The sequence below is a fragment of the Cervus canadensis genome, chromosome 6 (genome assembly GCF_019320065.1).
Source record: "Cervus canadensis isolate Bull #8, Minnesota chromosome 6, ASM1932006v1, whole genome shotgun sequence".
Lineage (NCBI taxonomy): Eukaryota > Metazoa > Chordata > Mammalia > Artiodactyla > Cervidae > Cervus > Cervus canadensis.
In genome coordinates, this window is record NC_057391.1 from 16,668,606 (window position 1) to 16,691,076 (window position 22,471).

The 22,471-nt window shown below is 37.2% G+C and overlaps 1 protein-coding gene across 8 annotated transcripts in view; it reads left to right on the plus strand.

Annotated features, from left to right (window-relative positions):
• Positions 1-22,471, plus strand: part of LRRC49 (leucine rich repeat containing 49) — a 154,987-nt gene that overhangs the window by 47,123 nt on the left and 85,393 nt on the right. For all 8 annotated transcript variants that reach the window (XM_043470946.1, XM_043470942.1, XM_043470944.1 and 5 more), the window contains one exon: positions 1,116-1,177. In XM_043470946.1, the coding sequence (XP_043326881.1) occupies positions 1,116-1,177 (62 nt within the window). The remainder of the gene's footprint in view (positions 1-1,115; positions 1,178-22,471) is intronic.

The window sequence follows — 22,471 nt, forward strand, 5'->3', positions numbered from 1 at the left end:
GGGTTTAAATATTGGCCACAATTTATGTAAAATGTACATTTTTATATTAGCATCATTCAATTGGATATAACTGGAAATTATTGTAAATAATAAAAGTGAAAAATATTTAGTATTAGAAGTACCAGTGTGTGTAGTATTGTAAAGAGCAGAGCACTAAAGCCAGGATAACTGGAATATTGTCCTATTTTGACTTCTGTGTGTATGACAGTATGTATCCTGGTCACCTTTCCACCCCTCTCCCACGCTGCGCCTGCCACAACCTCAACTGTTTTACTTTTTCTCATGTGAATAATGAGATTATGGAGTAGGTAATTACTAAGCTTCCTCTTAAGATTCTGGTATTCCAGAATATGTCAGACTTTTCAGAAGGTTTGTGTCTTTTAATAAAATTGGTAAAAAATCATTTGGGCCAAAACATTTCAATATTTGCTGATGGTAGCTATATTTAAACAGCAGTGTTTTGCCCAGGAGTGCTGCACCTAAACAGAACAGCATAGATTTCCAATTGTAAGAACCTTGGATTCTTGCTTAGATTGGAAATTGCCCTTCCAGTACCCTTCATTGACAGTCATAATGATCTACTTTTAGCATTATGGGGGCATTGTCAGTGTATTGATTCATTTGCAACTGAGTGGTGTATTTCTGTGGGTTTGAGAATAGTGAGGTGAATGGCTTTGAAATTCTCAATACTGTTTGGAAAGCTGATTGCATAAATTTGAAATTTAAAGTGTTTGAACAGATTCTTTTCCAAGTGATTTTTAACAAATGTTTGATCATACTGTGTTTGTGCTACAGTTGAAAGGCTGAAGTAGCATTTTGGCTCCTTTCCCAAAAGCATGCTTGAAGAGGCTAGCGGCAGCAGCAGTATCTCCCTCTGTTCTCCTCACTGCTTTTTACCTTGCGAGTGGTGCAGCTTGTTCTGCGGATGTACCAAAACCCTCCCATTTAATCTGCAGTGGAGAAGAATGGAGCTCAATGCCCAGCAGCATTCAGGGGTCTAGCAAGGTTGCAGTAACTAGCAATGACTATGTATTTCAACAGCTGAACAAGAAGACATTTTATAATATTTTTTTTTCCTTTCAGCTGATAGATTTTTGCTTTCTGTTTCCTTCTAGAGAGATGTGGATAATTTGCCCTGCCTCCAACGTCTGTTTCTCAGCTTCAACAATATATCTACGTAAGTGGAAACTCCCAACTTGTCATTTGTTAATAGTTTGATTGTGTGGGTTCTAATGCTTTAAATTAAGATTGTAAATACTTTGGAGTATTTCTATTGACATGTAAGATTTTCAACTGGAAAATGATAGGGCCATCTGTGACAAAGTTCTTTGTGGAAAAACAAAGCTCTTGTGTTTATTAGTGCTTCTGATGCTAAAATGATGACTGGTATAGTCTGTGCTCTTTGTAATTATAGTTTAGAGTTGCTCCTGTGTCAAACACGTATGTGGAAATGTCAACATATATTCTGCTGTCCTTTGTTTGACACTTACTGCACTAATCAGTTGAATTAGAATTTCTTTCATAAATTATCATCGACAATCTGTGTAGCTACTGAGCAATTTTGATATAGCAGGTTATACTTGTCACTAAGCCACTTGCTAATTAGGCCATAACTTCTAACTTGGTATCCCTACTTGGAGAACGAATGCAGCTAAACACTGTACATTAGAATATATAAATGTATAAATGTTGTTCTGTAAAGATTTGAAACACATCATCCTTTCTGTGGTGATGATGTCTCATGCAGTGTCGATGTGGAAGATTTCAGAACTGAAGCTGAGACAGGCAGTCAGACTTTTCAATGCAGAATGAGTAGCCACCCTTCCCTATCTCTCTCCTTCTTCTCTTCTCCCTTGTCCCTCAGTTCTTTAGTTTCACTTCAAGACTGTTCGCTGAATGTACTTTTATAGAAGGATAATAACTAAGTATAAAAGAGTTGAGAACATATCTCTTCCTGAGTTCTAGGTCTATGCTTCTGATTATTAAAAACCAGTTGAGCTTTTGCACATTTTCTGTTTCTACCTTTTTCCTGTGTTAGCCCCCATCCCTGTACTATATCTCTAAAAGGTAGAGGTTAAGTCTAGATGGTGAATTTTGCATATAGGTATTATTTCAAAGAAAGCACCCTTAATCATTTTCTTTTTTTTGCTTTGTGTGGAAATGCAAAGTTTTCTGAAATACTTTTAATGTTCTCTTCAGTTTATGTTGAATCCTGTTCCAGCTGCCTTCCCATCTTGTTGAAAGAGCAGGGTTTATTTTCAATGGCAATGGAAGGAGCACTCAATTTTCTTTAAGGAGTTTCTACCTAAAGACCATTAACAACTGTTTTGAGAAGATAGTGTCTCATTTTTAAAATACGTTGTTTCTCATGTCTCACAATATTAGCTGTTGACGGTGTCGCAAACCCTTAGATTCCCCCAACCCATGGTGGAACTTACTACTTTTGCTCTTGTCTTGTTTATGGGGAGTAATTTAAAAAGAGATATAAATTTGGGTGTATGGGGGTTATGACATGCCTACTTCCTCAGGATACCTCAACTTCTAAACTCCTAGCTCTGTAGGGAGTTGATCTTAAATGTCTGTATTTAGGGAATTTTCTTCCCAGCCTGAAAAGGAGTTTTACCTACTCAGTGAAATAAATATGTGATTAATGGGATTAATACTTATGACTTTCTATTAAAAGTGGGATTTATTGAGAAATTGAGATAGAAGGAAGTGTTTTTGTATTCTTACTGATTGCTTTTTGTGTGTTTCTGCAAAGGCTTAGTTCTTTACCTTTCTCTAATATTTCCAGATGACCTGCTTTTGAGGTCAAGTACATTTTCTGTTTTCTGCTTTGTTCCTGTTGATGCATGTAATCCAGGAGATGGTATAGAGAATATATTGGATCTTGGGCAGGGGAGAGGAGGAATTGGAAAGTGCAAGCCCTTTTCACATTTCCATGAGTTTTATTCAAGACACAAATAGTTCAGTTGACTGGATGATAGATGATCTGTAGTGATAACTGTGGTGTCCTTTCATATCCTGCTATAGTCCTGGCATGACAGAGTTGCATAATTTTCAATTCAGTGGTCAAGGGGTAACATACAAGAAGAGTAGAAATAGCAGTATAAAGGTGAAAGTACCTTTTAGGACTGTCTCTGGATAACTTTCAAATATCATCCAGCAAATGAAATATCCAACAGTGTATCCATTTTGGGGAGACAAAAATGTATTGACTGTTAATGTAGTAAGGTTTCCTAGATTTTGACCAAGTTGTTGGATTCTTAGGAACCCATTTGTATAAACTATTACCTGGTGGAAATTCAGAAAGTTCCAGAATGTGATAGCACCCTGCTGAATTCAGAGAGCTCCAACTTGGGGTAAATAGGTACCTGTATTTAATGATGGGTTGACCATGGCCTTGGTAGACAGGACCATTTTTGTGTGTTTTCCTGTAGATATTAGAACATGCATTTAGTTCTTCTAGTAAGCATACAAGATATATTAAGAGAATGAATGACATATCCACGTCTGTGTATCTGAATAGAAGTGATGCCTCCAGTTAAAATATCCCTCAGAGCATGAGGAAGACAGAAATGCAAATAGGTAATTATAATACAGTTAGTTAAACTTAGTTGTGGTCATATGCAGATATACTAGAAAATGTAAATCAGTGTAGAGAAGGGAAATTAAGGAAAACTTCCTAGAGGGAGATGGTCCCTGGACTGAGCTCTAAGTGGAGGAGACCTCAGTAAAGTGAATAGTCCTTGGACATTCCAGGTAAGGGTACAACCTAGGTGAAGCAGATGTAGAAGGCTCAGAGTGGACTCACTAGGCCCACCCTCTGGGAACTTGCAGTGAGATGCTTGCTCTCCTCTCCTCCTAACTAGCTCCAGGTCTTCCTCCAACCCACAGAATGCTGGAGGGACCTGCCAAAGTACACTTTGTAATGATCACCTTGAAGGAAATATTCTGTGGCTAATCAAGAGAATCAGTTATATCTAGTTCATTCTTCAGCTGTGTTCATTCCATTATTCAGCTCTTCCGAGGTGCTATTGTCTGCTTGATTTGTTTTCTTTTTCTTGGCTCTCATGATCTTAATTTCCAAGTAGTCTGCATTTTTTGTAATGGCTTATTCTTTAAAAAAAATTATTTATTTATTTGACTGCATTAGGTCTTAGTTGTGGCACGTGGGATCTTTGTTGCCACATGCAGAATCTTTTTAGTTGCAGCATGTGGGATCTACTTCCCTCATCAGGGATCAAACTTTGGTCCCCTGCACTGGCAGCACAGAGTCTTAGCCATTGGACCACCAGGGAAGTCCCTCTAATGACTTATTCTTGTTTGATGAATGAGATAAAGTTTTTTTTTTTTAATTTCTAGAATTTATTTTTCTCCATTACCTATACTTTTTCTTTAAATTAAACAAAAATACTTTCATTCATCCATTCATTTGTTCTATGATTTTTTTTTCTTGTTTATATATGAGGATCTACATGAATTTGTTTCCTTAGCATAATTTAGAAATATTGCTGTGAATGCAAGTTATAAGGTCTCTGTCTGTGGAGGATATAGGAGGGAGGAGGAAGGATATTCAACCAGTTGGACTTTCCTTTATGATGTTCACAAGAAACTTGCTTTCTGGGAGTGGGAGCTCCTTTTACATCTTGGACCAGATGCATTTACCCAAAGCACAACCCTTCTTTTCTCACCATTTTAAACCTGAGAACAATTCAGGAGCCAGCCTTTTTGAGGGTAGGAGGCTAGCAAATCGTTACCAAACCCTCCAGTAGTTACTGGACAGCTGACCCACATCTGCTGTCCACACTTTCTCCCTCTGATTCTGGGGAGTATTCTGAGGTTCTGCCGGTAACATTTACTTAACAGTGATACTCTTTGTTTCAGGCTCTTTAGCAGTTTGGGGTTTTACTGATTCCATCTGCTTTATGTCTTCCAGAAATTCCTTAGTGTTCTGGTCGGCTTATGGAACTTTTTCTGGCTTTCTAGTATTGCTAAGGATATTTTCATACTTTTATATTCAATCATTTCAGAGAGATTTTGAGAGGGTAGAGAGAGATAAGATCACATACTCAAGTGGCCATTCTCATAGCTGTCCTTACTTTGAGTGATTTTCCCCCAAAAGGCTACCCATAAAAATATCCTTGGCAGCTTTAAAAACACATAGGCCTTAAGTTCACTGCTGGGTAACCTGCTCCACTAAATCTGGAGTGGGGCCAAGGGTCTGTATTTTTTTAAGGCTTCTCAGAGAATTCTGATGTTCGGCTTAATGCTAGATCTGGGAACCATTGAATTATGGCACCCCCAAATAAGAATATTGTTAACTAGCAGATTAGTATTTTATATAAAATTTCCCTTCACAAGAAAAGCTTTTAGACAAAAATATTTGTCAGGGATAAATATGTACTACCATCCAGAGGTAGTTTATGATCTTTAGGCAAAACCCAGGGTGTTTCATCTCCTTTCCACTGAGGCTGTGCAGAGGTCTGCTCTTCATTACAAGGTTAAGTTATAATTGATTCTCTCCTGTATCTTTTTTTCATTCTCCAATGTAGAAAGTTTTAACAAGCTTTTTTCTTTAAAAAAAAAAAAAAAAAGACATTTATAATTTGAGTGCTTTCCTTGCCTAAAAGGGAACGGTTACTACTGCTCCCAAGAAATAAGGAGACGTTAGTATCCCTGGGAAAAGAGTCAAATACTAGTCAAGGTCAAGTGTCAACTCAGGACTCTTAGTCTCATGTATTATTTTTTTAACTGTGGTAAAATACTCATAAAAGTACCATCGTAACCATTTTAAAGCACACAATGAAGTGGTGTTAATAAATACATTTACATCCTTGTGCAGTCAGTCTTCTGTCGCACAGAACTCTTTCCATCTGGCAAAACTGAAACATTATACCCGTTAAACAACAGTTCTCCCTCCCCTAGGCCCTGGCAACCACCATTCTACTTTCGGTCTCTGAGTTTTTGACTACTCTAGTTATGTCATGTATGTGGAATCATGCAATATTTGTCTTTTTGTGATTGGCTCATGTCACTTTGTACAATGTCCTCAAAGTTCATCCATGTTATTGCTGTTCAGTCTCTTAAGTAGTGTCTGACTCTTTGTGATCCCATGGACTGCAGCACGCCAGACTTCCCTGTACTTTGCTATTTCCTAGAGTTTGTTCAAATTCATGTCCATTGAGTCGGTGATGCCATCCAACCATCTCATCTTCTCTTTGTCCCATTCTCTTGCTGCCTTTGGTCTTTCCCAGATTCAGGGTCTTTTCCAGTGAGTTAGTTCTTTGCATCAGGTGGTCAAATTATTGAAGCTTCAGCTTCAGCATCAGTCCTTCCAATGAATATTTAGGTTTGATTTCCTTTTGGATTGACTGGTTTGATCTTCTTGCAGTCCAAGGGACTCTTGAGAGTCTTCTCCAGCACCACAGTTTGAAAGCATAAATTCTTCAGTGCTTAGCCTTCTTTATGGTCCAGCTTTCACATCCATACATGACTACTGGAAAAACCATAGCTTTGACTATGTGAACTTCTGTCTCCAAAGTGATATCTTTGCTTTTTAATATGCTATCTAGATATGTCATAACTTTCCTTCCGAGGAGCAAGCATCATTTAGTTTCATGGCTGCAGGTTCGTCCATGTTGTAGCATGTGTAAAAATTTCCTTCCTTTTTAAGAATGTATACTTGTATGTTATTCTTTAGGTGGCCTGGAACTAACTGGGAGAGGCAGATGGCAGAATGAACCATGCCTACCTCTTCATCCACATTGTTTTCCCATAGAGCCCTATGAACTTGCCCTGTTCCACTGAACCTCCTTAAACATAATCATGCTCTCCCTTGCCCATTTATGCATTTACTATGGCTTCTGGCAATAATATTTTTTTCTACCTCTGTTTGTCTGAATAACACCTGAGGATCCTATAGATCTCAAGTTAAATAACACCAAGGGTTCTCAAAATTTAATATGCTTAAGGATCATCTAGAGAGCCTGCTAAAATGCAGTGTTTTGGGGATCCATCCTCCATGGATTCTAATTCAATAGTTTTACATGGGGCTTAGGAATTTGTATCTTTAGCAAGTTGTGCAGCTGACTTAAAAATACCACTGGTCTGTGTTTTTCAGACTTTGAGTCAAAACTCATACAAGGATCCTAGTCAATTTTAGTTCAAGACTGGAAAAATAAAAGCAGAATAGAAAATGTCGAGAGTTTCTCACACATCGTAAGGGTGAACACTGTCTCATGAGAAGTTTGCAGTTTTAATATATATGGGTGTATCTATGTATGCATTTGTATGTGTTTGTGTATGAATGTTATTTTGCTCTAGATATTTGGGAACTGGATTACAACGTAAATATATTTCTCACCATGAATTGGGTTTAAAAAGTTTAGAAAACACTGTGGGGTCTCAATATTGGGAGCATGGAGTCTTAGCCACTGGACTACCAGGGAAGTCCCCGGATAATTCTTATTATAATCATAAAGTTTCATTTTCCTTTGTGTTAGGATAATTAATTCAATGTGTGTATGTGTGAGTTTTTCTAAAAGGAAGGATTCTTGACCTAAAGTTAAACTAAGACACTGTGAGCGGCTGTTTGGCACACCTAGGCTCATACTGGGTTCACACATACATAGTTGAGAGGCTGATAGCTGTTCATGGCAGTAAATTAACATTTTATGGTATTGATGTGTCAAAGGCCCTTTTGGGTTTTGCTAATGTGAAGGTTCTAGAAGTTGCAGACATTTTTGGTACATACTGCTAAGGGGGAATTTTGGTCTTAAAATTACTCATGATTGTATGTTATATTGGGTGATTGTTTCTAGGTTGAGAAGCACAATTATGATAAATTGAGATCAATGTGTTTTATGATTTCTATTTTGTTTTGTTCTACAAATTCAAGGTATAAGTAGAGTAAATCCAAAATGCATTTAGAAATAAACTTAAAGTAAGTAACTTCCCCTGGTGCTATTCCTTATAACTTGTAGAAAATACTTCCAAAAAGTGTTTCAAGTATTTGCAATAACAATGTCAAATACAGTGAACATAAACATTTAAAACAAAGGTAAGTGACTGTAACATTCCCTTCTTGTCTTCATCTTGTCTTGTTTTGTTTTAATTGAAGTACAGTTGATTTATAATGTTGTATTAGTTTTAGGTGTACAGCAAAGTGTTTTGGTTTTCATGGAAAGAGATGCACAAATTTGAAACAAAAATATTTACATATCTGTTTTATGTCCATTCCACCTCCCCACCCTACCCCCACCCCAACCCAGATTGCTTTGTTGATCTCTTAACCCCTGGTACCTCAGTATGTAACCCACCTTATTTGAAAATATGGTCTTTACAGAGGTAGTGAAGTTAAAAGGCAGACATTAGAGTGGGCTTTAATTTAGTAAGACTGATATTCTTATAAAAAAGATGAAATTTGGAGGCAGGTATACAGGGGCTTCCGTGGTAGCTCAGACAGTAAAGTATCCACTTGCAATACAGAGGACCCATGTTTTATCCCTGGGTTGGGAAGATCCCCCAGAGAAGGGAATGGCTACTCAGTCCAGTATTCTATCCTGGAGAATCCCATGGACAGAGGAGCCTGGGCAGGCTGCAGTCCTGTGGTTGCAAAGAGTCAGACACGACTGAGCAGGCAAACACACACACACACACACACACATGGAGACTGCCTTGTGAACATAAGGACGGCTATCTCCAAGCCAAGAAGAAAGACCTAGAACAGATTCTCCCTTCACAGCCCTCAGAAAACAACAACACTACCATCACCTTGATTTCAGACTTCTAACCTCCAGAACTGTGTGATAGTAAATTTCTATTGTTTAAAAAAATAAAAATAAAGCAGAGGTGAGCAAACAGATATTGAAAGGAATGAACAAACCAGTCAGTTAATTTTAGGAAAAAAGCAAGGTCAAAATCAATCACGCCAAAACCCCAAGTATATACTCCTAACTGCAGAACTTTCAAATTTGATCTTCTGGAGTAACTTTTGTTCATCCTTTATAATTAAATACAAACCCCAAACAAGAAGAATTATTTTGTTTTTCTATCTATACCATACCTCTTTGAGTTCTGTAATATCTATGTTGATGTATACCTAGTTATAACTTAATCATAGTATCAGTCATATCTGTCACATGGTAGGTATGTGATTATTGTTCTTTTAATTAATGAAAAAATGAAACCTAAGTTTAAAGCTGGTGTTTTTCAATATTCATAGAAAATTTTTAATAGCCCTTTTCAGCATGTCATCTTGTTTAGTTGTCTAAGGACCCAGTTTGCAGCTAATTCAGCATGGCTGTCCCCTGGGATATAAAATAATAAAAAGTAACTAAAACAAGGAAGCCAAATTAAAATTATTTTATAGTAGAATTGGATTATTAGAAACAACTGTAACAGATATCTTCCAGACTAAAAGCTTTCCTCAGTGACTTAAGATTTTAGCAGTTACCTTTTCAATATTTGAGTAGATTCAGTGTTTTAAAGAAAAACTAAGACTCTTTCAGGTAGTTTCTAAATTATGTAACACAAAGATAAGATAGCCCTCTTATTTATAAATATATGTATAATAGTCATTTTAAAGTCCCTGTCTACTAATTCCAATATTCCAACATCTGTGTCACCTCTGAAGCTTTTATACTGACTTGTTTTTCCTTTTTGATACATATATTGAGTTTTTTTTGCTTTCTCTTGTCTGGCAATTTTTTATTACATTCCTGGCATTGTGAATATTACATTGTTGAGAATCTGTGTTTTGTTGTCTTAATTTGAAAGTTGTTGAATTTTGTTTTAAAGGTAGTTAACGTACAGGAGAATCAGGTTGTGTTCAGGTTTATTTTTAGGCTTTTTCAGGCAGGTCTGAAGTAATCTTATTCTAAAAGTAGAGTAATAAGCTTTGCATCTATATATTTATTTTATCTTGACAGTAAACACAAGACTTCTGCATCAAAGGCAAACCAATTATTTATCTGCAGAGTATCTTTGCACTGGTTTCCAATGCTCCATTTTTCCTCACAGGTTTATGTGATGAGGGCAGTTGTCTCCCACATGTACAGGGTGGGGGGTTTCTAGTTCTTGAGTGGAATACAACATTATTAGTTTGGGAGCTTATGTAGGAGCTGCTTGTATAACTTCACCTCTTCCCCTCCAGAGAAGGAGGGAGAGATAAACACAGACACATGCTCACACACACACATACAAGAGACAGACAGACAGACAGAGATGGGGAAGGCTTCTTGGTCAAATGACCTTTGGAATGTAAGCACACAGTTGTGGGAGATAAAATTCTGTGTCACCTCAGAGGTCTCTGTCTATGCCATCACTTTGAGCCGAGGTGCCAGTTTTCTTTGCCCTTGCAGAAATATGAACATCTGAGCACTGTTTCCCAATATAGAGCAATATACAGCACCTGAGGCATAGCATTTCTGGGACCTCAGCCGTGTAGCCGTGTTCCCCGTGGTCTCTGGTTGGACCTCCAGTGTCTCCGAGCTCTCTCTGCTCAATAGGTACACTTTTCATCTTATGGCCCCTCAGTAGTTGTCCTTTGCTAGGCTTCCTGGAGCCTCGCTGTGTTGCTGCATGTTAATTTCAGCCAAGACTTCTATGCAGCTTTCTGGAGTTTCTTCCTTATACAACTCCTTATTCTCCACTGTCCAGCCCTCTGCCTCAAATTCCAGCAGCCTCAGCAGACCCAAACTCTGACCTCTGTTTGATCCACACAGTGAGACCTCTGTCCTCTTTTTGACTCCTCTTCCCTTTCTGTGATCTGAGAAGTGCCTCCAGGCAGAAAGCAAGATTAAAGTGGCTTTCATGTGTTTCTCTTCTCTAAGGATCACATCTATCCTGTCTGTTGTTCAATGCTTGTTTCAAATATTTTGTCAGTTTTATAGTTGTTTACGTTGAGAAATTGAGTCTGATAACCCCACTGCCAAAACTGCAAGTTCCTTCTACCATGTTTTCAAATTATCATGTTGTATATCATCTTTGTGATCTGTCTAGTGTATATAGGGTGCAAATTCCCTTAAATTAACAATACTGTATTTTTGAATCTAAGAACAAGGGACTTAAACCTAATTCTGAATTGGTAGATGTGCAGTTGCTGTCAAAAGCCTTCCTGATATTTAAAATAAACCGTTTAGAAATGAGCTAAAAATCTATTGTAAAAATCCACTTCAGGATCATGTTATTTGTCCAGAAATCTCCATGCTCTGTCTTTACATACTTTATCTCCCTATAGAAATTCCTTCAAAAACTGTGATTTAATGTATTCTAATATTTATTGAAGCGATTGAGGAAAGAGCTAGTTAAACCAGAAAATTCTGACTAGAGAAAGATATAACAGTAGAGCAGATTTTGTTATGGGTTAAAGTAAAAAGGGAACATTATGAATGTATGAGTAAATTATTGGGATGCTTTTAATATACCCAAATATGCCTGCATAGAGTCATTCCTGAGTCCATGTCTGAGGGTGCAGGATCATGTCATTCTCAAAATAAAAATGCATTTTTCTGTTTCTTTTGGAAAAGTACATGTTGTCTAAAAGGTGTTAAATTATTTAGGAGTACATTTATAAGAATTGTATGTTTCTATAGAAGCTGTTGACTTTTGATGTTTGAAGGGTGATAGTTAATCACATCCTTTTGCTTCTGCTCTAAGTTTTGAATCAATTGAAAGATACAATGGTCGGATAAATGGAATACAAAATAGCAGAATGCAGTTTAGATATGCATCTACAATCAGGCTTCCTAGTATATCTAGTATATCTTCCTAGTATATCTCTCCTGAATTAGATTTTCAACTCACTGGCCAAAGAATTGGAAAACCGAGACCTCCCTCCCTGGGAAAAATGAAGCTTAAGAAAACACTCCCATCCTGGAGACTGGGTGGCCTGAAAGAAAAATAAGAGAACCTGGGACTCTTACGTATGTACTTCCCGTTGTGAAAGTTTACCTTGTAGGAATTATGTGTGTGTGTGTGTGTGTGTGTGTGTGTGTGTGTGTGTGTGTGTGAGATTATTTGCTTTCTCCATATTCGTTTTTAGGATTAAAGATGACTGTTATGATGTGGTGAAACTTAGCTTGAGCAGGAAGGAAGATTATTGCCTGAACTTGATAGGCACTGAACTTCCAATCAGGCCTTGGTTAAATAACAGGGCATCTTCCCCTTCAAAAAATCTTGCTGATATCCAAATAAGGGAGTTGGGATTCTCTATAAATAAGTAGGTTATTTCTATATCCCTGTCTTGAAGGGAGGTGAACCAGTTAGATTTGTTTGTCCTGGGCACTTAAAAAGATATCACAGTGGCTTAATTATATACTCCAAGATATTTTAACAAGTAGTTTACAACTGTTGAATAGTCTCTGGGAATTATTTGTTGACAAAACTTCCTTCTTACGGTTTAAAAAGAAGTTGACAGTGTCAGTCGTAGACCCCATGTTAGAGATCATAGTTCATAGTTTAGGAATCTCCTGAGAAGCACTGAATAATGTAAGCCAAATTAATAATATTTTTTGTCTAGTTCCTTTGATCTTATCTTTGAAGTTTGGGGTTTTGCACTTCTAGGATATTGGCTTGTGATTCTCCAAAATAACCTACTTGAGGGATTAAGAGAGTGTTTTCTTCAAGTATTTATTTATTTATTTGGCTGTGTCGGGTCTTGGTTGTGGCACATGGGATCTTCGTTGCATCATACAGGATCTTTTGTCGCAGCGCATGGACTCTGTAGTTGTGGACCTCAGGCTTAGTTGCTCCATGGCATGTGGGATCTTAGTTCTCCCACCAGGGATCGAACCTATGTCCCTTACATTTCAAGGGGGATTTTTAACCACTGGACCATCAGGGAAGTCCTCCCGAGAGTGTTTTCATAGCTGCATGGGTTTAGGATGTGGGCCTACCTTGGGGATATCCAGAGCATGGTAGCTAATAACTGATCCTCCTCCTTCTCATCCTCTACCATTTCATTAAAATATCTTCTCCATCTGTTTCATATAAAGACTTTAAAATTTCTTCCCAGTTGGTTTCCGAAGAACATTGTTGATTCATTTCTTTATATAAAACATCAAATAAGGCATTGTGGGGAGTGACAAGAGGATGTATATATGCCTTTTTTTTTTTTCTACAAGTAGATAATCTAATGACAGCATGCATGCATGTGTGCTCAGGTGCGTCTGACTCTGTGTGACCCTGTGGACTGTGGCCCACCAGGCTCCTCTGTCCATGGGACTCTCCAGGCAAGAATACTGGGGTGGGTTGCCATTTCCTTTTCCCGGCGATCTTCCTCACTCAGGGATTGAACTGGCTTCTCCTGCAACTCCTGCACTGGCAGGGGGCTTCTTTACCACTGAGCCACCTGAGACCTCCCTCTCTGGGAAAAATGAAGCCCCAATCTAACGACAGAGAACATTCAAAGACATGAGTGACATAAACATAAAACAAACCACCCCCGCTGCCTGTAGAAAAGCCAACAGCCCTAGTATCACAGTTTTGTCAGCTTAGAAGCTCTGGTGTAAAGAGCACTTCTTCCCTGATAATGCTGGCAAAATGTTTTCTTTGAGGGTTTTTTTTTTTAATTGAAGTATAGTTTTAGTTTTATTCAAGTATATTACTATATTGTTAGTTTATTACTATTACTAGCAATTACTATATTGTTAGTTCTTGGTGTACAACAAAATGACTGCATTTTATATATATATACACACACACATATATATACACATACACATATATACATATATATATATATATATATCTCCCCATATTCATCCTGTAATAACCCATAATGGAAAAGAATATGAAAAAGAATATATATATATATGTGTGTATGTATATGTTTGTATATGTATGTGTATATATATATTCTTTTCCATTCCCTATTCAGTCACAGGGATGAATATGGTCCCCTGTGCCATACAGTAGGACCTTGTTGTTTATTTTATGTACAGTAGTTTGTATCTGCTAATCCAAAATGCTTACTTTATTCCTCCCCCTTTCCCCTTCCCATTTGATAACCATAAGTTTGTTTTCTATTTCTGTGAATCTGTTTTTGTTTTGAAAAAAACGTTCATTTGTGTCATAAGTGATAGCATATGGTATTTGTCTTTCTCTGTCTGACATACTTCACTTAGTATGATGATCTCTGGATCCATCCATGTTGCTACTAATGGCATTATTTCATTCTTTGTACCAGCTGGGTAATATTCTTTTATGTATTTTCCTTATCCATTCATTGTCAATGGGCATTTGCATTACTCCCGTGTCTTGAACATTGTAAATATTGCTGCTATGAACATTGAAGTGAATGTATCTTTTTAAATTAGAGTTTTCTCCATATACATGACAAAAAGTTTTTGAAGAGCCCTAATGTTTAAAACTGTGGCTCTGGATCAGTAGTATCAATATCACTGGGATCTTATCAGATATCCAGAATCTCAAGTGCTATTGTAGACCTACTAGATCAGAATCCTCCTTTTTAAAAGATCCCTGGGTATTTCAAATGTACGTTATAGTCTGGGAAGCACTGTCACAGAGGATTCTGATTGTGCTTATTTGTTATTTAGGTCAAGTGCTCAGTTGGAACTAATCACTCTGACCACAGGCATATAGGTCACACTGAATGCTCAAGATCACACTCAATGCTCATAGAGACATATGTTCTCTATCCCCTAGTACAATACTGTGAATTGGGTTTGCTGCAGAAAAGAAGTGTTCTGTTATCAGGAGAGGCAGGGGCATAAGTGATACCCAATATACTTATTTCCACTTTCAGATCTTAGCGCACACTAATGTCAGGGCTCACTGTTACTAGCCTCTTCACTTTGGATCATCTCATCCCACTTCATGTTTGTGTGTATGTGTGTGCGTGTGTGTGTGTGTGCATGCACGCATGCAAATGTGATCCTCCCCATCTCCCTGACCTCACAGTACCATCTGTCCGACTGACCTAGATAACAGAGATTCTTGCTTCTTCCACAGCCTGGTTCTTCTATCACCTTTCAGAGTCATATTTATCAAATACATATGAATACTTTAGGATAACCTATATATACATACCCATGCCTAAGTCTGAATTCACTTCTCTGTAGTCTTGGTAAGCATGTATCCCTCACTTACCCTCTTTCGTCTTGCTACTGGCATTGATCCTTGGAGTCATGACCTTTCAAGTTACCAACTGTTAAATTGCACTGGTATTTTCTGGAAGGAGTCATGCTTTTAGCCCTCAGGAATTATAACTTCTAGTCACTACCTTAAAGAAAGTTTAATGTAATAGGGAAAGAGAAGGTTTTAATCCTTTGCCACTGTTATTTATAGTTGCTCCTTGAACAATGCAGGGGTTAATCTGCTGATAATTTATAGTCAGCTCTCTGTATCTGAGGTTCCTCTGCATCCTCAGGTTCAACCAACCACAGACTGTGTAGTACTGTAGTATTTACTACTGAAAAATATCTGCTTATAAGTGCACAGTTCAACTCACATTGTTCAAGGATTAACTGTATTTTGATGCTCATATTTTCCTGGGTTTGTTAAGCTGTCTCCTGTTGCCTTTTGATGTGTCGTCATTCTTTGAGCATTCTTACTTTCTGGCACACTAGATGTTCCAAGCTCATCTTTACAGGGGTTCTGACTCCTTTTAGTGTAAAATAATATTTAGAAATCAAGATCTGAGTGTCAGATATGGTCATGGTTACTGAGCTATCATTGCTTTTAGGCCTTCTCTATGGATAGAATCAGGAAATATGTATGTGTGTATTGTATACATTTATCTATTTGTGTACTTGTATACATTTAAAACTATAGTTTTATACTGACAACTTCATGAATTCATTAATGAAACTTTGAATTACAATTCAATTCCACAGGACTGATGTTAGCCATCTACCACAATCCTTTTCCATATTTGCAATTGCTTTCTCTGACATTGACTCCCCATTATGTATATTTACTTATTTGCTCAATCCTTGAATATATAGAAAGTAGTTTGAGAATTGCCAACCCACACTTCTGTGGGAGGAATAAAACTTCTAACCCTTATTTTTTTCACTGGGCTGCACAGCTTGCAGGATCTTAGTTTCCTGACCAGGGATCAAACCCAGGCCCACAGCAGTGAAAGCATTGAGTCCTAACCACTGGACTGCCAGGGAATTCCCTCAAATTTATTTTTTTGTACTGTGTTTTGTGTTTAGCCTAAAATTATGTAATCAGAAAACTTGTGTTTAAAGTTGTTTGGGTTAGTTCTCCTCTACCCTTTCAGTGTGATTATGTTATTCATTTAAACAGTAAGATTTATCTGTTTGTTTGTATCCACTTTTTGTTGTTCTCCCCCAGCCTTGCTAACCTGATATACTAATTTTTCAGTTGTGTAACTGTAACATGGTCACCAAACTCAACTACGAAAAAAGGGATCACTCAGAGATTACTTTCCCATTCTTTCTGCCCATTTTCAACCGCCTTCCTTTCCATCCTCTTTTCACCCACTCTTTTAGATAACCTTATAAATTTCTGGTTTATCCTTATGTTTTTTTTGCACGTATCAGCAGATACATGTGTAGTATAGATAAACTTAAACATGTTTTTTTCCCTAGTATTTCTGTGGCATTTCTAGTATTTGTATTTTTAGCTCCCTGATCCACTTGGAGGTTATTATTTTTTTGGAGGGGGAAATAGCATGAAGTTTGAAGTTTAGTTTTTCTAAAGTTTAGTCTACCCAGTTGTCCCAGACTTATGTAAAAAGTCTTATCTTTTCCTTGGTGATTTGGGATGTTACTTAAGTATCAACTTATCTAACTCCATTAAAACTTCAGTAATCATGAACTTGTTTTACTGTCTTTCTTCTTCTCCCACCTTTCGTTTTTCTCAGCTGCATTATTTCTGCTTTATTGCACATAAAACACATTATATAACATACATAGCATGTTGTTCTTTCCCCTGGATTCATGCCTTTATTTTAGAAAGTCATAGAGAGTCTTAGATCTCTAATTAATTATTGAATGTGCATCATCAGTCCAAGTTTCCTCAGTCATCTCTTAGTGGATGAAGCTCATCCAATATATTCCTTAAGAAGGGTTCATGGGTACAGAACATTCTGAAATCTTAACCTTGATTCTTGAAGGACTGTGCTGTGTGCTTAGTCACTCAGTTATGTCCGACTTTGTCCAACCCCATGGACTATAGCCCACCAGGCTCCTCTGTCCATGGGGATTCTCCAGGCAAGAATACTGGAGTGGGTTGCCATGCCCTCCTCCAGGCTATCTTCCCAACCCAGGAATTAAACCCAGGTTTCCTGCATTGCAGGCAGATTCTTTATTATCTGAGTCACCAAGGAAGCCCCAAAGTACTGGAGTGGGTAGCCTATCCCTTCTGCCAGGAGATCTTCCCGGCCTGGGAGTCAAACTGGGGTCTCCTGCATTGCAGGTGGATTCTTTACCACCTAAGGTACCAGGGAAGCCCCACCTAAACACAACTTACAATGCAAAGTAGCAAAAGTGTAATCTATTTAAAAAAAGAAAAAACCAACTCACTAAAAAAAAATGAAATTTTGCTTTATTCATTTTTTCCATGAATTTTTTTTTAATAGATCACTTTTGCTTCTTTGCATTGTAAGTTATGTTTAGGGCAAATAGTACCAGTCTGATTTCAGCTGTCATCTTTATGCTTAGAGGTTAAGTCTAATAGTTTTATTAGGATTGTTGCTGTTGTTCAGTCACTCAGTTGTGCCTGACTCTTTGCGACCCCATGGACTGTAGCATGCCCTGTCCTTCACAATCTCCTGGAGATTCACCAGCACTCTCAAGAGTCTGCTCCAAACCATAGCTTGATTATATGGACCTTTGTCATATCAAATTGATTGTCCTCATTCAGTTTTCCCAAGTACCTTTTTGTCCATTTCAATATGTACAGTTTGGTTTTTTCTTATTTCCAGGAAGTTTCCTTGGGTTATAGTTTTAAGTATTAGTTCTGTTCAGTTGTTCTTATCTTTAGACTCTCCTATTACATATACTTGTTTTCTTCTTTGGTCTTTTCTATTCCAACCACTTTACTTCTGATCCTGTTTATTTCTTTGCCTCGTCTTCATTCTCTTGGTTGTTTTTTCTGGCTTTGTTAAATGTCCCTTAGTAAAAATTTATTTGGATCTAGTCTCCCTCGGTGACTTTGATTCTGTAATGATTTTGTTTTCTCCTTTCATTTCTTTCCCAAGTTCCGTCAACTCTGTTTTTGTTTCTTCCTGTTTATTGGCCATTTTTGCCTTTAGTTTTTGAATTTTATATTCAAGGTGGGTTTTTTATACTTTAATATGCTTATTTGAGGATATTTAATTTAGTATGGAATGTTGTTTTACAGTTTCCTTGTTCTTCATGTTTGTTTTTGAAGGGGAAGGGAATTTTCATCAGCTTGAGTGGGTTTGATTTTCTATTCTTAAAATATTTTATAGAGATTTAGTCTATTTTTGCCAATTCCCTTTGTGAGTGTAGGTGATTTACAAGACTCTTAGGTCAAGGGTGTCTTCTTCTGTCAGTGTAGCCAAGCCAAGTATGGTGTGTGTGTGTGTGTGTGTGTGTGTATGAATTTGGGGGAGAAGGGGTTATGTATCTTCATTCTATTCTTTATTTTTTGGGTTCTCTTTTGTCTTGCATTTTCCCCTTTTCCTCCTTGCCCATTTTCATCTTCACCATCCAATTTCCAAAGACCTCTCTTCTACCTTCCTTTCTACCATCTCAGAAGCAATGAGTTTTTTAAGACTGTGACTGCAAATCATGTGCTTTTAAAAGTCCATTCTGTATAGTGCTGGAAGAGCTACTGCAACATTTCCAGTATTTTTATACCTAATGTGGAATTTCTCTTTCTGGTAACGATTGTAGACTAGTCCACTAGTAGTTCCCCATTTCTCTCTTGTTCATGTTTTTTTCTAAAGTGTCCTTCTATATTACCTACCTATATAGGTAATTTGATACTTGAGCATTCTCTTTTTGTTATGGGCATTGGTTTTATGTAATTTGCCTGTTGTTCTTATAGTTTTCATATTGCTTTTTGAAAGACAGACTGGGACATTGTGTTTATACCCCTGCATTTACCTCACATATATATATATATATATATATATGCAGGGATATAATATATATATATATGTATATGTATACATGCATGTATGTGTGTAGATGTTATATCTATATACTATTTCTCCTATCAGAATGTAATTGTCTTAAGAGTAGCAGTTCAGTTTTACTCATCTTTCTGTCCTTAGCAATAGTCCCAGTGCCTATCATACACAATGCCCTTTAAACCTTTCTTTTTCTTATTAACAATTGAAACAAAATTGTCGTAACTGCACGTTACTATTAATAAATGTTCCTTTTCCCAAAGGCTGCAGGTAACTAAAGGGTTGTAACATGAAGTGAAAACCCTTCTACCTATGCAACTATGCCCATGTGGGCTAGATAACCGGCACTAGGAATTATTATTTGATAACCTGAATATATAGAAATTGCCATGTTCCTCATGAGTGAAGGAATATGATTTACATGGTATTATAAAATGATGCTGTTCAGTTTAGAGGAGAGCCCCATGGTTCCTGAATGACTACATTATTATTATTCTTGTGACACTGTAAAATGAAATGAGAGATTTCAGGGATCTTCTGTTCAAATAAAGAGACAAGTAGCAGTGTTGCTTTATGCTACCATATTTTAAATTGGTTGGGAAAGTCAAAAGTGCTGCAATGAATGTTTAATGTTCTGATGAAATCTTAAGGGAAATGATGTGTATTCACCAATACCAGTTTCACACTGAACTCTTAGAGGCATCCTGTCTGGATGATGCAGGAAATGAAATTTAGTGTAACTGCCATTTGAGTAAGAGATAGACACTTTGTCAGTTCATGATTCAGAAAGAGAAGTGATGGATAGGGATATAGGGCTCAAACCTAAGAATATGCATGAATAAAAAGTTTAAAGAAGAATATGTATGGCTGAGTCTCTTTGCTGTCCACCTGAAACTACCACAACATTGTTAATCGGCTATACTCCTACATAAAATAAAAAGTTGAAAAAAAATAATATACATACGATTTATGTACAAGTGTTATGGGCTGAATGAATGGTGTCCTCCCCTCACCCCTGCACATTCATATGTTGAAGTCCTAATCCCTAGTACCTGAGAATATGACCTTATTAGGGGACACAGCATTTGAAAAAGTAATTAAGATAGAATGAGGTCTTATAGGTGGACCTAATCCTGGTAAGAATAGATTAGGACACCTACACCAAACAGAAAAAAAACCATGTGGAGATGGGGAGAAGATGGCCATCTCCAAGCCAAAGAGAGAGGCCTCAGAAAAGTAAACCCTGCTGACACCTTGATCTTGGACTTTATCCATCCAGAACTATCAGAAAATGAATTTCTGTTGTTTAAACTACCCAGTTTGTAGTACTTTGTTGAAAACCCTCCCAAACGAATACTACAAGGATACTCATCACAGAATTTTTTTAATAGCAGCTCAAGAAAAAAACATAAGTGTCCCAACAGTGGAGACATGGTTCTTTTCATATGCCAGTTTACCTATATGTCCTTAGGAGGAAAGGTTTCACATGGTTTCTTTTTTTTTTTGCCAAATTTTGGTTTTATACTTTTCTAAATTTCCTCACTTGGTTAAGTTTCTTCACTGTATTACTTTTATAATTAGGAAAAAAAGAAGGCAAAAGGAACAGCTATGGAGAAGACTGCTGATTTAATCTCATTATACACTTAAGATTTTTTGTTGCATAATTATGGAGTGAGGTAAGGTTTCAAAAGATTTTTTTTTTTTAGTGCATGGACCCTGGTATAGTCCGAATAGATGCTAAATTGGATCATGAGGCCCCTGCTGTGTCAAGGGTTATATTTTTACTGCCAAAATAATAAGCGTTGCGGGGCATCTCAGGGCTGAGAGTGGGACAGTGAGGAGGGGCATTTAGGTGTTTTGAGAACAGCGGTGTTTATCAACTGGCATGGAAGTTATCTCAAAATTTTAACTAAGGCAGTTAGTTATGTCACATGTATGTCAGCCTTGCATGTACATCTCATTTTGATGATCATTTAGATAGTTTGCCTTTTTTTGTTACTACAAGCAGTATTGTAATATACATCTTTTTTAACATATTATCTTTGTGAAAGTGCGTCAGTATATCATAATGTGACTCTGGAGAAATCATCTTTCTCCTTAGAATTGTCAATCCTTTCCTAATATTAGCAAGGAGTTGGGAAGTTCACGTTAAAAATCTGTTGTTTTAAGGGGATATTGAAGTTTAGGTCAGTGGTCTCAAATGTTGACTTTGTATTAGAATCACCTACAGAACTATTAGGAATTGTTCATCTATGACCCTACTCCTAGAGATTCTGATTTAGATCTGGATGGATTCTAAGTATTCAGTAAGCTTCACAAATGATTCTGATGTCCAGCCAGTATTAGCAGCTTCTGAAATACAGAAAAATTAATATTTTAAAAGAAGACAGGGTTGTATGATTTGTCAACATCTAACATATTATAAGGAGTATGGGCGAAGAATTGAAGCTACCGAAGCTCTCATACCTGATAGGAGTGTGACTAGGTAAAATCATTCTGTAAAACTCTGGCAGCATCTATTAAGTTGAGCTTCTTAATAGCATACTTTACACTCAGCAGTTCCACTCCTAGGTTTATAATCCATAGAAATGCTTAACATGTTCACCTGAATATTCTTAGTTGCACTGTTTATAATAACCCCAGGCTGCAAACAAGACAGATGTCCACTAATAGTAGAATAGAGGAAGTAAATTGAATGCTATTTTTAAATAATGGAATATTACCCAGCAGTGAAAGTCATCAAGCTGCAGCTACATACAATGTGGATGAATCTCAAAAAAAAAAAAAAAAAAAAAAACAACCAAAATGGGTAGCAAGAGAAGCCAGATTCAAAGAAACGCTTATGTACAATTGTATCTAAAACAGGAAATCTGTATCTATAGGGTTAGAATCAGGAGAGTGGTTACCTCTGGGAGGTATACTGTAAAAGGACACACAGGCATCCCAGTGTGGGTAATATTTTGATCTGGGTACTGGTTACATGGTATGTTCAGTTTGTTCAGAATCATCAAACTGTATACTTGTGATTTGTAGTCTTTCTGTGTATTGTATGTTGATAAAAAGTTCAAAAATATTGTAAAACCATCATTAGGAGGAAGTTCCTCCAAAAAACAAAATCACTGCATGATAGAATGATCTCGGGTGGCCTTAGCCTGCAACTGCTTGGAGCAGCGCTTGGGTTCCCAACCAGAGACTGAGGCTGGGTCATGGCAGTGAAAGCACCAGATCCTAGCCGCTAGACCAGTGGTCAGTGACAAGGCCCTGGCCCTTTGGCTTTGCAGAAAAGAATTTCCACAAAGACAAAAAGCAGTGAAATAAGTGTTTATTAAGAGGAAAAAGAATACAATATGTGTGGATAGGCACACGGGCAGACTC